Genomic DNA, 13,032 nt, shown 5'->3' with positions numbered 1-13,032 from the left:
TATCGAATTTCATTTTTACCAGGAAATCCTTCCTTCTTTGCATATACCCATTTGCATCCAATTGCCTTCTTTCCCTTGGGCAGTGTCACCAACTTCCAAGTCCTATTTTTATGAAGAGACTGGATTTCTTCATTCATTTCTTGCTTCCATTCACCATTAGGGTTACTTATTGCTTCTGTGTAAGTAGAAGGAACATCATCATCTGCAATTGGAAGTGCATAGGCCACTATATCATCAAAGCGAGCGGGCTTACGAATCTCTCTTCTTGGCCTCCTATATGCAATTGAATCTTGTTCTTTGTAGAGGTTCTTGGGTAGGAACCTCTTCATCATTTGTCCCTCCAATATTAGTGGATCATCGTTAACCTTTTCAAGCTCCACCGCTGCAAAGTACTCTGGTTTTGTCTTTCTTTTGTGAATCCTTGTACTTTAACATGGTTGATTCATCAAAAGTCACATCTCATCGAAAACAATCTTCCTTGTATCGGGACACGAGAGGCGGTATCCTTTTACTCCATCGGTTATACCCAAGAATAATGCTTTCTTTGCTCTTGGGTCTAACTTTGATTCTTTACATGATAATATGCGGTGGAACCAAATACATGTAAAAATCATAATCGATAGTGATTTACTAGTCCACGTCTCCATAGGAGTTTTTCCATTTATTACGGTGATGACAAGCGGTTAATTAGATGGCACGCATATATAATCGCCTCATTAAAATTCCTTGCCCAATCCAAGATTGGACAACATACATCGAACTTTCTCGGTATAGTTCGATTCATGCGTTCTGCCACCCCATTCTCATTGTGGTGTATCCCGAACGGTGAAGTGTCGCACAATGCCCTCATCTTGGCATACTTGTAGAAATGGATCGTTTTGTACTCGGTACCATTATCGATCGAAGTCGTTTGACCTTTCGACCGGTCTCGATCTCCACCATCTTCTTCCATTTCGAAATGCATCCAAAACTTCATTTTTCTTTCCATTAGATACACCCATACTTTTCTTGAATAATCATCAACAAAAGTAACAAAATAGTGCATACCTCCCAAAGAAGCCACTTTGGTAGGTCCCACACATCATTGTGAACGTAGTCCGAATTCCTTTTGTATTGTGAATTGTGGACCAAATTTTACCCTCTTCGCTTGCCCGAACACAATGTTCACGAATTCCATTTTGCAAGAATTTGTACCTTTCAACAAGCCTTGCTTCGCCAATGTCTGCAACGCTTTTTCACCAAAGATGTCCCAATCGCATATGCCATAATCGGTAACCTCTGAATCTACATCTTTTGTAGAAAGCTGTTGATGTTGATCCAATAACTGTACTTCCATTTAAAAGTACAAGTTATTTCTTCTTGTGCCTTTCATCAACCGTCAATTGCCCACTACTACCTTTAGTAATCATCTCTCAAAGTGATTGTGAGCCCTTTAGATTCTAGGGCCCCTAATGAGATGAAATTTTTCTTCAGGCTAGGTACATAGCGAACATCTGTCAAGACTTGGATTGAGCCGTCGTGATTCTTCAATTGGACTGTACCCACTCCCATTGTCTTACAAGCACTATCATTGCCCATAAGAACAATTCCACCTTCTAGCTCTTTAAGACTAGAAAACCAGTCCTTATTAGGACACATATGGTAAGTACATCTTGAATCTAAAATCCACTCATCCGTTTGACATGCCATTGCCATGCCAACCAAACTAAAGTCTGACTCATCATCATGCTCCGCTACATATGCATTAGAAATAGCCTTGCCCTTTTGTAGCTTAGGACAATTCTTTTTCCAATGCCCTTTTTCACGGCAAAAGGCACATTCATCTTTGGCGGGTCTCCTTTGGACTTTCCTTTCTACCAGTTCTTCTTTGTGTGAACGACCTCTTCTTGTTAAGACTTCGCAGTTGTATCTCGTGATCTCTTTTATCTTTCTTTCGAGTTTCAGATCTATACAACGACTACTGATCGCATCAAATGTGATCGTGTCCTTCCCATGAAGCAATGTGGTGGTAAGATGATCATATTCATCGGAAGGAATTCAACAACAATAATGCCTTGTCTTCATCTTCAAATTTCTCATCCAAATTTAGCAAGTCTGCTAAAATTTTATTGAATGAGTTCACATGGTCATTCATCGACATACCGGTGCATCGTGAATCGATAAAGTTTCTTTTCATATAAAGCCTATTTTCAAGACTTTTCGTTAGAAACTTTTCTTCCAGTGTATCCCATAACTTCTCATTGATGTCTCCTCATGACAGAGTACTTACGCTCTTTGGCCAAACATAGGCGGATTGTACCACGCTGTCTATTGATCTTGGCCCATTCCTTGTCATCCATCTTGTCGGGTTTTTCTTCAAGGGCTATATCTAGCTCTTTGCGACATAAGACATCCAGGATCTCACATTGCCACATACCAAAATTATTGGTACCGTCAAATTTCTCTACTTCAAATTTTGCATTTGTCACGATGAGTCCTTGCGATGATGACGATCTGCGCCATTTTTTCTCCTCAATCCCACTCATCAGATATGTGAGCAGATCAGGTATCGTGAATAGTGTAGTAAACGGTCGTATTTCCCAAGTACGAATCTAGCTTTGATACCAATTGTTGTGCGGAAGCGTGTGAAAGAGTAAAATTATTGTACTAAAAAATCACACTAAGTTCAATTCCCAGGAAAGAGAGGTGGATCACGAGGATCACTTAAGTACCAAGTCTTTCCTAGCGAATATCCTCTATCGTAATTTAATAGCACAATAAATCACTACAATCACATTCACAAAATATGAACAATAAATAGTAAAGAACACCAGAATTTTAACGAGGTTCGGCAAATCTTGCCTACGTCCTTGGGCACTACCAACTATATTTCACTCCAAAATACAAGTGAAACTTTACAAATAGGGAGAGAGAACAATGCCTTAAGTAGAGAATGGCAAATGTGGGATGATGAGAATGAGCAATGGTTGGCCTATTTATAGTTGAGGTTTAAGGGCCACCTTGCAAATTCCCTATTCACTTAGGGACCAAAAATTGCTATTATCCCATGCCCAACACTAAATAAATATTTGGTGCCCATAACTTTGACCTTTCCAAGGTATGGGTAGGTATGGGAAAGGTATGGGCAAGGTATGGGATATATTCTAATAGATAGGCTCGGGATACCATCTTAAAAGTAGAATGAATCATTTTTAATAATATTTTTTCTCTCATAAAAAACCGGCGTGCTGTGTTTACCACCAATAGTTATAGAACAGTGAAACAGATTAACTAAGAAATTTAAAAAGAATAATTATTCTTAAGATTTAAAAGCCAAAAGAAAGAATACAGTTGTGCTATCTCTCAATCCAATGAAGTTACGTAGAAGATAAAATCCCAACAGCTTCCAACTGTGCAAACTATTAAGGTGCTGCTTCAACATTCTCAACTTTCGGAACGTACCCTAAAAGCTTACAAGCGTACTCGAGTAAGACAGGAACGTAAGGTTGATCGGGAAAAAGAATGGGCCAACAGTTGTCGCCGAGCAGAGTGATTGCTTTGCAGCATTTAGGTTCTAGTTCATCGAACTTCTTGTGCGAAACAGCCTCGTTGATTGCCTCAACGCAACCTTCTACACTTATGAAAGACATGAGGCATCCCCCAAGACTTTGGGTTTCCTCTACTGATCCCAAGGAAACTGCAGCAATGGAGGTGACGACTAAGCAGAAAATGGTGAGGGTTTTTGATGTTGTTGCTTCCATGGAATTTGGTCAAATGAAAACCTAGAGGGAAATTTACCATTGGCTCTGAGTGGGAATTTATAGAGAAACTTTTCCGATTAATGTTTGTTTTAATTGAAACATTGATAGTTGGCAAAATTGCACGTGAAAGGAAAAAGTGTATTGGTTTCTGACACTTGTTTTATTTTAGTACATATGATAAGGAAACTGAAGTATTTGAAGAAGGTAGAGGACGGAAAAGGGAAGAATTTTTTTATTAAAAGCATCCCGTGATGGTAGTTCAAAGAAAATCTCGTGAATGTTTGTTTATTTTTTTTATTTTGGAAGTATCGTTTTGTTTAGGTTTTTTTCTTAATTATTAATAAATGGGGAGTCAATTGTTTTGAAAAATGGTTGAAGTTCATAATCTTATCAAAATTTAAAGATAAATTCCTTTTAAAAAATTAATAAAATCAATTTCATATTTACAATTTTGGCTTTTGATATTGTATTAAAACTAGAAAAAAATACAATTAAAAGTAATTAAAATTTGTCTATTGAGTTTTAGTTCAATTAGTATGAGTATTACTGTCAATATAGGAAGATACGTGATTAAGTGTGTTGAAAAACATTATCCTCATATTTATGGGTAGTTTTAGGTATTGTATAAAAAAACATATTTTTTTCCTTTTCTCATTTGAGTATAAAAAAATATAGGAAGTCGACACTAAGAGGTTTCAACTTTCAAATTGAGCCCTCTAAGCTTCAATTTCAACCATTTTGCTAAATAATTACTTCTCCCATCTATTTTGCTAAATATTTTTTTTATTATTTCATATATATGAAAAAAAGTCGTTTGTTTATGTATTTACTAGCCTCTAATGTCACATATGTTACACGTAATTTTACGCATTTAAAATATATTATAATTATAAATACCATAATTGTATGTAATGTCACATCTCAAAAACCAAGTTAGAAGAAATTGAGTTAGTGAAATTAAGAGTAGTCACATCCTATTTCGGATTAAGGTTATGCAAATTAGTTAAAAAATTTAATTTGGTTTAGTGGATATGTGTTTTGTACGTGTGTGAGAGGCCCTAAGTTTAAATCCTATCTTTTGAAATTTTGTTAAATTTTAGCTCAATTCTTATATCAAGTCTTTTGACTTAAATCTTATTTCTATGCAAGTTATAATAGAATGAATTTGTTAGTTCAATGGTAAGGTATTAGTATACCATTTAGTTTTGTATTTGAATCACTACACATGTAAAGTGGAAAATTATTTTTAGTTCATTTTTGTTGTGCCGTACAAAACAAGGGAGTCTGAATGAAATTCTATTTCTACCTATCTAATAAGATTCGATTATGATGTTATTTAGTTATTTTTATTATTATTTGTTAAGTTTTATTTAACAAAAGACATTCCCTAAAATCTCTGCTCAAATTGTTGTCCCTATTTCCCCAATCTTTCCACATTTTGTTGTTTTAAACCATTTTCTGTAAACTTCCTCTCAAAGCTCCTCTTCTCTGTGGATTTTTCCTTTTAGTTTTGTTTCCATATTTTTACATAAACAATCTTAATCCTTCATTTTCCATTATCCTTCTATTTTCTTTTTGTGATTCTGCAGTTCTTCATCTTTTTGTGCTATCGATTTTTCCGTCAATTCGATGTTCTCTTTTGGGTAAGTATTTGTATTTGTTCTGTAAGATTTTGGTGTTGATTTTCCTTTTGTTTGGAGGTAAGTGGATGAGTTGAATGGCTTGGATTGAGGTTGGTTTTAATTGATGTTTGTGGTCTTCAATAGGTGCCGATTGTGGTACTGTTAATATTCCAACAAGATAGGTGTTGTGAAATAGACAAATTTTTGGGTAATTAATCAATGTTAGGTTTAGGGGACTATTTTCTTTTGGAAATAGGAATGGTTTTTAAAGTGGAATTTTGGGTTAATTTGTTTTTGTTAATCGATGCATTTTGGCGTTGTATGTAGGATTTGGAGTGCACTATTGTGTGGTTTATCAGAAGTGTTGTCAGGTGTGTAAAAGTAACTCGGAATATCGTTTTAAACTCGAGAAAATCTCGAAATAGGGGTTGTTTTCAAAACTGCCTAGTGCTACAGGGTCGTGTGGTAGACAATATGCGTCACACGGTCGTATGAGAATGTGTGATTAAATAGCCTGTGTGGGTAGACCATGTCGAGCATATGGTCGTATGAAATTACAAGGACCATATGGCAGGTTATGTAGACCACATGGGCTAGGTTTTTAGGCCGTGTGGGCCTTTTAGACTAATTTTGAGGCTCGATTAGGGGTTGATTAAGGGACTCAGAAATTGGGTCCGTGGGCATTATGTAGGCCTAGAAAAGCGTAAGTTTCAGTAAACAAACACGGGTAAATGTAGGAGGTATATTAACTAAGTTCTGATAAGTATAATAATGTGTTCTGATTTGCTATAAGTAGATATGTGAGTTAAGCATGTCTATTTTGTAAACCATGTGTGTTATACGTATTATGTTATATGTTTTGATAAGTTATTCAATTTGACTATTTAATATAAACATATGATATTATGATTCTGTATGTGCATTGAGGTGGATTTTGATGTTGGAAGAAGTGTTTTCTAGCAATAATACTACAATTTTCGGCGATTAAACCGCAATATATGTTTGGCAGCTCAGCTGCACCATTATGAGTGGCATACCACCATGATCCAGTTTGATTGGATGGATATGGACTCTTGTAATCCTAACTGGTATGGTTGGTTGGATAGAGCTAGTGTTTAGTGGATAGGGGTAGGATCTGTATCTGTATTTATTCTGATAATATGACATTTTGATATGATACATGTGTTTCTGAAAATTTGACAATCTGGTCTGATATATGTTTATGAAAATATGATATTCCGATCCGAAATATGTTTTGGAAATATGAAAAAATGATCTAATATATGTTTTTGGTAATACAACATTCTGATATGATATTTGTACATTATAAGTAAAATTTTGTGATGACATTTACATATTTACTTGTTAAATACAATTCTGATTGTGGGTTAAGTCACACACTAGGCTTCAAGCTCATTCATTTGTTTGATACGTTTTAGGTGAACTTCCGACTTAGGATTGGATGACGTGTTAAAGTTTGGGTTTTTTCCTCGATTAATTAAATATGGTGATTTACATAAGTAATGTTCTTGGACTTTGGGGATTGTAATATGTTTTTGGGTTGTGTTTTGGTTTGTCAGAAATTTTTTTGTTGATATTTTTATTGTAAAATTGCAAAATCACACGAGTTAACAAATTGAATTCCGATTTTCAAAACTAAAAATCTGAAGAATTTCCCGTTGAAAATTAAGTAGACTCTTAGTGTTTTTCTATAAATAAATAAATAGTTTTAAACAAGTGCTAGCATTAACCGGAAAAGATTTCCCAAAAATTGGTACTTTTGAAGCAAACAAATTTGAATTAAATTTCTAGATTTGAAGTATGTGTTTTCGGAACTTAAGTTTTTACTGAATGTTTGTGAGAGTTCTGTCAAGTTTTATGTTTCTGAAATGATAACTAAGTTTGATTTAATCAAAAGTTTTTAGACAACTAATGTAATTCCCCATATTCGACCTTAATGTCTAGGTCAGGTTTGGGGTGTTATGTATAATTATTTCATATATTTTATATTTAGAGTTTAATTCAAGTAATAACTTTTTTTAAAATTAGAGTAATTTTTTAACTAATAATTGTAAATTAAGTTATAATTATTTTTTTTTTTTGCAAAAAACTGATATTCTTTCATAAATAGAAACAGGCCCTAGGTGGTAAAAATTCAAAATACAAAACAGATAAACGAAGCGGCAAAACTAAAAAGCAAACTAGTCACACAAAAAAACCACAGATGAAAATGAATTGACAAGACTAGTCAACCACACCGACACACAGAAAACCAAACCACAAGCAAAACCACCCCGCACTAGAGTTGAAGAGCCAACAGAATATCAGACGAAATGGCTACCTTTCCCACACAGATTTACACAGATACCGAGCAATGGAGGAAGACAACTTTGAAATCCAACCTAGGGGAGTCTACGGTATCATCTCGCTCTTCAAAGTATGCCCAACCCCTCAACCTCTCTGAACCCAATCTTCCCAGTCCGTCACCATAACTTTCCTGACTGATATCGGTGGAACTTGAGACCAAAAGCTCTCGATCTGACGATGACGCCCCTCTAAGGTCAATGTATGCGTTGCCCTATTTACCGCCTTCGGCACGAATAGGTATGAGACATTCTCCAATTTTTGCCCAAGAACATGAATGTTGTTAATAATTGGTCTAAGGAGTGATTTGTCCTCCTCCTCAGTGTTCAATTTCTTGATAATAGTTAGAGAGTCTTCTTCCAAAATAATTCGTTTCCACCTATATTAGCCGTAAAAATCATGGCTCTCTTGCACGCCCTCGCTTCCGCAACCGTCGCATCCACCACTTCTCTGAAAGGGTAAGTGCACGCCCCCAAAAATTTCCCCTCATTATTTCTAACTAGAACTGCTGTAAAAGAAACTCTTGAATCTTTTAGAAAAGATGCGTCAAAATTCAACTTAACCAACCCACTATCAGGGGGACGCCATAGTTGATTCCTTATAGGAACAGAGCAAACTTGCAGATTTGTATGACAAGATGATATTTCCTGACAGTATCCTCTAATAAAATCAACAAGATATTGCATAAAGTACTTATTACCTTCATAATTCATTTTGTTTCTTTTGTCCAAAGGGCCTATAAAGAAATAATAAGAATATGTCTCAAGCTGACATCCGTCTCAATAATCTTGTTAACAAAATTTTCTCTGCCATGCAAGATAACATCGTTCGGAACAGAGCTAATATTGAGTGAGACCCATAATTGCTGCAAAATTCCACACTTCCATAAAAGATGATCAAAGTCATCCAGGGATTCTTTACAGAGAGGATAAGCCACATCCACAGAGAGACGTCTTTGAAAGAGATTAACAAAGTGTGATACATAGTTGTTAAAAATTCTCCATGCATGGATTTTAATTTTTGTAGGAAGCTGTAACTCCCAAAGAATTTTGTAGAATTCTTTGTATTTGTCATCATTGTATCCATTATAGTTGCTAGCCTGTAAACGGTCTGTAATCAAAGCTCTGTACCCACTCTTCACTGAATAATTCTCGAAAGCTTCAAACTTCCAGACCAACATGTCCTGTGTATTTCGACAAGCAAGAGGAATGGTAAAGATCTGATTCGATTGTTCTTCATCAAACAAATTGCAGATCACCTACATGTTCCAGGTATTAGTCGCAACATCTATTAATTGGTTCACAGTAGTCCAGGATGTATTAATGTTTTGCACTAATAACCTATTATTGTCATAGCCAAGCAACCAAGGATCGTTCCAGATGTTCACACTATTTGCATTGCCAATACGCCAAACCAGCCCATCAGCAATTAGCTCCCGAGCGCTACATATACTCCTATAGGTAAAAGAAGAGTAAGTACCAACCTTGGCTGATAAAATGTCTGTTAAGGGGAAATAACGGGCCTTTAAAATCTTCGATAAAATATAATCGGGCTTAGAAAAAATGCGCCAAACTTGATTAGCTAACAAAGCACTATTGAACAAAGCTAAATCTTGAAAGCCCGTCCCACCAGCGCCTTTAGGCTTGCACAATGCATTCCAATTACTCCAATAAATCCCTTTTGCTGATTTATTGTTAGACCATCAGAATTTGTTTAAAAGACCCTCCAGCTTTCGGCAAAGCAGTTTAGGTAGTACAAAACACTGCATAACATAGACGGGGATGGCTTGAAGAACCGATTTAACAAAAACTTCCTTACCACCCATAGATAGGTATCTCAAGTTCCACCCTTCAATGCGTTTCCTAAAACGGTCTACAAAATGAGCAAAAGCCCACTTTTTTTTCCGTCCAATCGTCATAGGAAGCCCCAGATAATTCTCCGGGTTTGTAGCAACTCGAACACCCAAGTCACCTCCTCCCTAACACTTGGATCTACATTATTGCTGAAATAAATTAGAGACTTCTCAAAATTTACCCGCTGACCTGAGGCCTGTTCATATTTCGATATAATGACCCTCATCACATTTGCCCCTTTTCTCAATGCATCTCCAAACAGAATGCAGTCATCTGCAAAAAACAGATGATTGATAAAAATTCTTTCTCTGCCTATAAGAGTTCCTCGTATTAAATTTTCCCGTTGAGCATTATGGAGCAGCATAGAAAATCCTTCTGCACAGATCAAAAAAAGGTATGGGCTTAGTGGATCCCCTTGCCTCAAACCACGCGAAGGAGAAAACCATTTGCTGGATTCCCCGTTAATCTTAACTGTATAAGAAATGGAACAAACACACCTCAAGACGAAGACAATCCAATCAGAGTGAAATCCCAATCGAATCAACATTCCAGCCAAAAAATCTCACTCAACACGATCATACGCTTTACTCATATTGAGTTTAAAGTACAATTATTTTTTAATGTATAATATCACAACTTCTATTTTATTTTAGCTCTTCAAAACTAATAATTCTAAATTAAATATTAGAATTGTTTTTAAATTTGAATTTAGTAATATGATAAAAAATAAATGGTATTCTCATCGGTTTAAAAATTTTTCCGAACTTGTGTTTTTATATATATTATAGATAAGGAAATAATGTATTTTATTTTTAAGCATAAAATTTCTAATAAAATATTAAGTCCGAGTATTTGGTGCATTGCCAATATACTTTTTTTATTTCACAAGCAGTTTTAAAAATTAACATGTGTTTTTTAAATATTTATTTTAAATATTTTATTATACTCTTATAAGACACTTGTCAACCCCTTGGCCCTACTTATTAAGTCTAAAAGCTCCACTAAAAGTGTACCAAATATTTAATGTGTTTGGTTTTGAAAATATTTCATATTATTATTTTTATACTCACTTTTAAAAAAGAATTTTATTTTTATTTTTAAAAAATTGAAGAACACATTTAGTAAATAAAAATGTATTTCCAATCATGGAAATATATTTGCTATTTATTTTCCTATAATTAAAACATGAGAAAAATAACAAAATTACTAGATTTATATAGATTTGAAGTGGGATATTAGATTTTATATTTAAAATTAGATTTATATGGATTAGAATTAGGGTATAACATTTTATATTAAAATATTATTAGAAAGAATATTTTTGGTTTTTATAGATTCTAATTAAAGTTTACTCATTTTGAAAAGTCGTCTAATAATTTGATACGAGTGTAATTGCTTATATTTACACAATAGTAGCATGTTTGGATAGCTACCTTAATTAGTGGGCCCCATTAAATTAGAAGCATCCGAATTACATTTTTCAATCCTTAAGGGATGAGAATTGGAGTAATTGCATTAATAATTACACCCCAAATTCAATTGCCCTATGATTTTTCAAACACTCATACATGATTTAACTTTAAAACATTATTTTTATACAATTTTAAGTTACGGAAATTATTTTATAAGCATGAACACATATAAGTGGTTGAGATGATTATCACAAAAAATTTCTAAAGTTATAGTAATTGGATATGAGTGTAATTGCTTGTTTACACAATAGTAGCATGTTTGGGTAGTCATATTAATTTGTGGGTCTCACAGAATTAGATGTAATTAAAGCATCCGAATTACACTTTCCTTAAAAGGAGGATGAGAATTGGAATACTTGCATTGGTATTACTCCCCACAAGGTTGAAGTCAGAAAATAGTTTTGGCATACAGAATTAAATTATATATTTTTATGATAGTAAAATGTAATTTAATCATTTTAATAATCTATATCTTTATAATTTTAGATGATTAAATTAAAATTTATTATTTTTGGGAGCTAAAGTGTAATTTTACTATTACTAATTTAAAATTTTATAAATTATAAATAACCTAAATAAAAATTTTCCATTTTAAGGGCCCAGCCCTTACCAGCCCCCTAGATTTACTCTTGCACCCCAAATCCAATGTCCTATGATTTTCCAAACATTCATATATGATTTAACTTTAAAAATATATATTTTTATACAATTTTAAGTTATAAAAATTATATTATAAGTATGAATACGTATAAATGCTTGGGATGATTATGACAAAAATTTCTAAAGTTATATTATAAATCCTAAAATATATATTACAAAAATTATATGTATTTTATAAAGTTATAAAAAAATATTATTTAAATCCTAAAATTCTAAAGTTATGACCACAAATTATATTATAAAAATGATTTACATGTTATAAAAATATTATAAAATACTAATTTATAAAATTTATGGCTAAAAAATATGAACATAATTTATTTAAGTGTTCATACTATATATTATAAAATAATATACTTATTTTTAAAAAATATTATAATTTTTATCCGTAACTTATTTATAAAAATAACTTTCTAAAATTATGGTAAAAATATATTATTGAAAGTTATTGAGCTATTTATAAAATCTTCTTTTATAAATATTATATATTATAAAATTTATATTATTTTAAACTTCTTTTTGTATTATAATAAGGTAATAACTTAATATAAGTCTTTTTTAAATTGAGTTTATTTAAGTTTTTATGATCAAAACTACATATTCTTTGCTTTGTGAGCCCAAATATTATGTGGTAAATGATAGGTATTCAAATAGAAAAGGTTTTTGGTTGCACCATATTGTAGGAGTGTAATACCATTTAAGAGAATAGAGTCGGGCATAAACACTAGAAATAGCTCACGAACTTTTTAATTTGAGATATTAAAAGCTTTGAAATGTAGTTGAGAAGACATTCATTATTCTATAAATAATTTCTCATATTAACAACATCAACTCAATATAACATAAAAAACAAGGTTGGATTGTATTAGTACGTTTCATAACTTTATTTGTAGGTGAAATTGGGATGATCCATTACTTTGAATAGTATATGAAAGGAGATCTTGATAATTCTAATGATACAAATTTAGTATGTTAAATGTTAAAGAAGGAATAGCTTAACAATAGGAAATGCTAGAGCAATTAGATAAAATTGAATGTGATGTAATCGTATTATCGACGACTACCTTCTTGAATTAATATATTGTATATAATATTATATGATTTTAATTTTTATTACTTGTTTAAATTTTTTAGCGTATTGATAATTTATTATAATAATTAATATCTTTAAAAATATAAATTATATAACTGAGTAATTATAATTTATATTACCAGATTAAAAATTAAAATATAAGTACACTCTATCAACTAAACACATTTATCAACAAATATTCCAACTTCACATACCCATTAATCAACCATAAATACTTCAATACATATA

General features: G+C 32.8%; 1 protein-coding gene across 1 annotated transcript; it reads right to left on the bottom strand.

Moving 5' to 3' along the window:
- Positions 1–3,266: 3,266 nt before the first annotated feature.
- Positions 3,267–3,789, bottom strand: LOC128295288 (uncharacterized). Its single transcript, XM_053030547.1, has one exon. It carries the CDS (start codon positions 3,738–3,740, stop codon positions 3,402–3,404), a length of 339 nt encoding a protein of 112 aa, XP_052886507.1. The 5' UTR covers positions 3,741–3,789; the 3' UTR covers positions 3,267–3,401.
- Between the last annotated feature and the right edge of the window lie 9,243 nt (positions 3,790–13,032).

This window comes from Gossypium arboreum, chromosome 7 (genome assembly GCF_025698485.1).
Source record: "Gossypium arboreum isolate Shixiya-1 chromosome 7, ASM2569848v2, whole genome shotgun sequence".
In the NCBI taxonomy this organism is placed as follows: domain Eukaryota; kingdom Viridiplantae; phylum Streptophyta; class Magnoliopsida; order Malvales; family Malvaceae; genus Gossypium; species Gossypium arboreum.
The sequence above is the reverse complement of the archived record's forward strand: the minus strand, read 5'-3'. Positions and strand labels throughout refer to the sequence as shown.

What these genes read in the sequence shown, in the direction of transcription:
- LOC128295288 (XM_053030547.1), bottom strand. Translation starts at nt 3,740, where the DNA reads ATGGAAGCAACAACATCAAAAACCCTCACCATTTTCTGCTTAGTCGTC.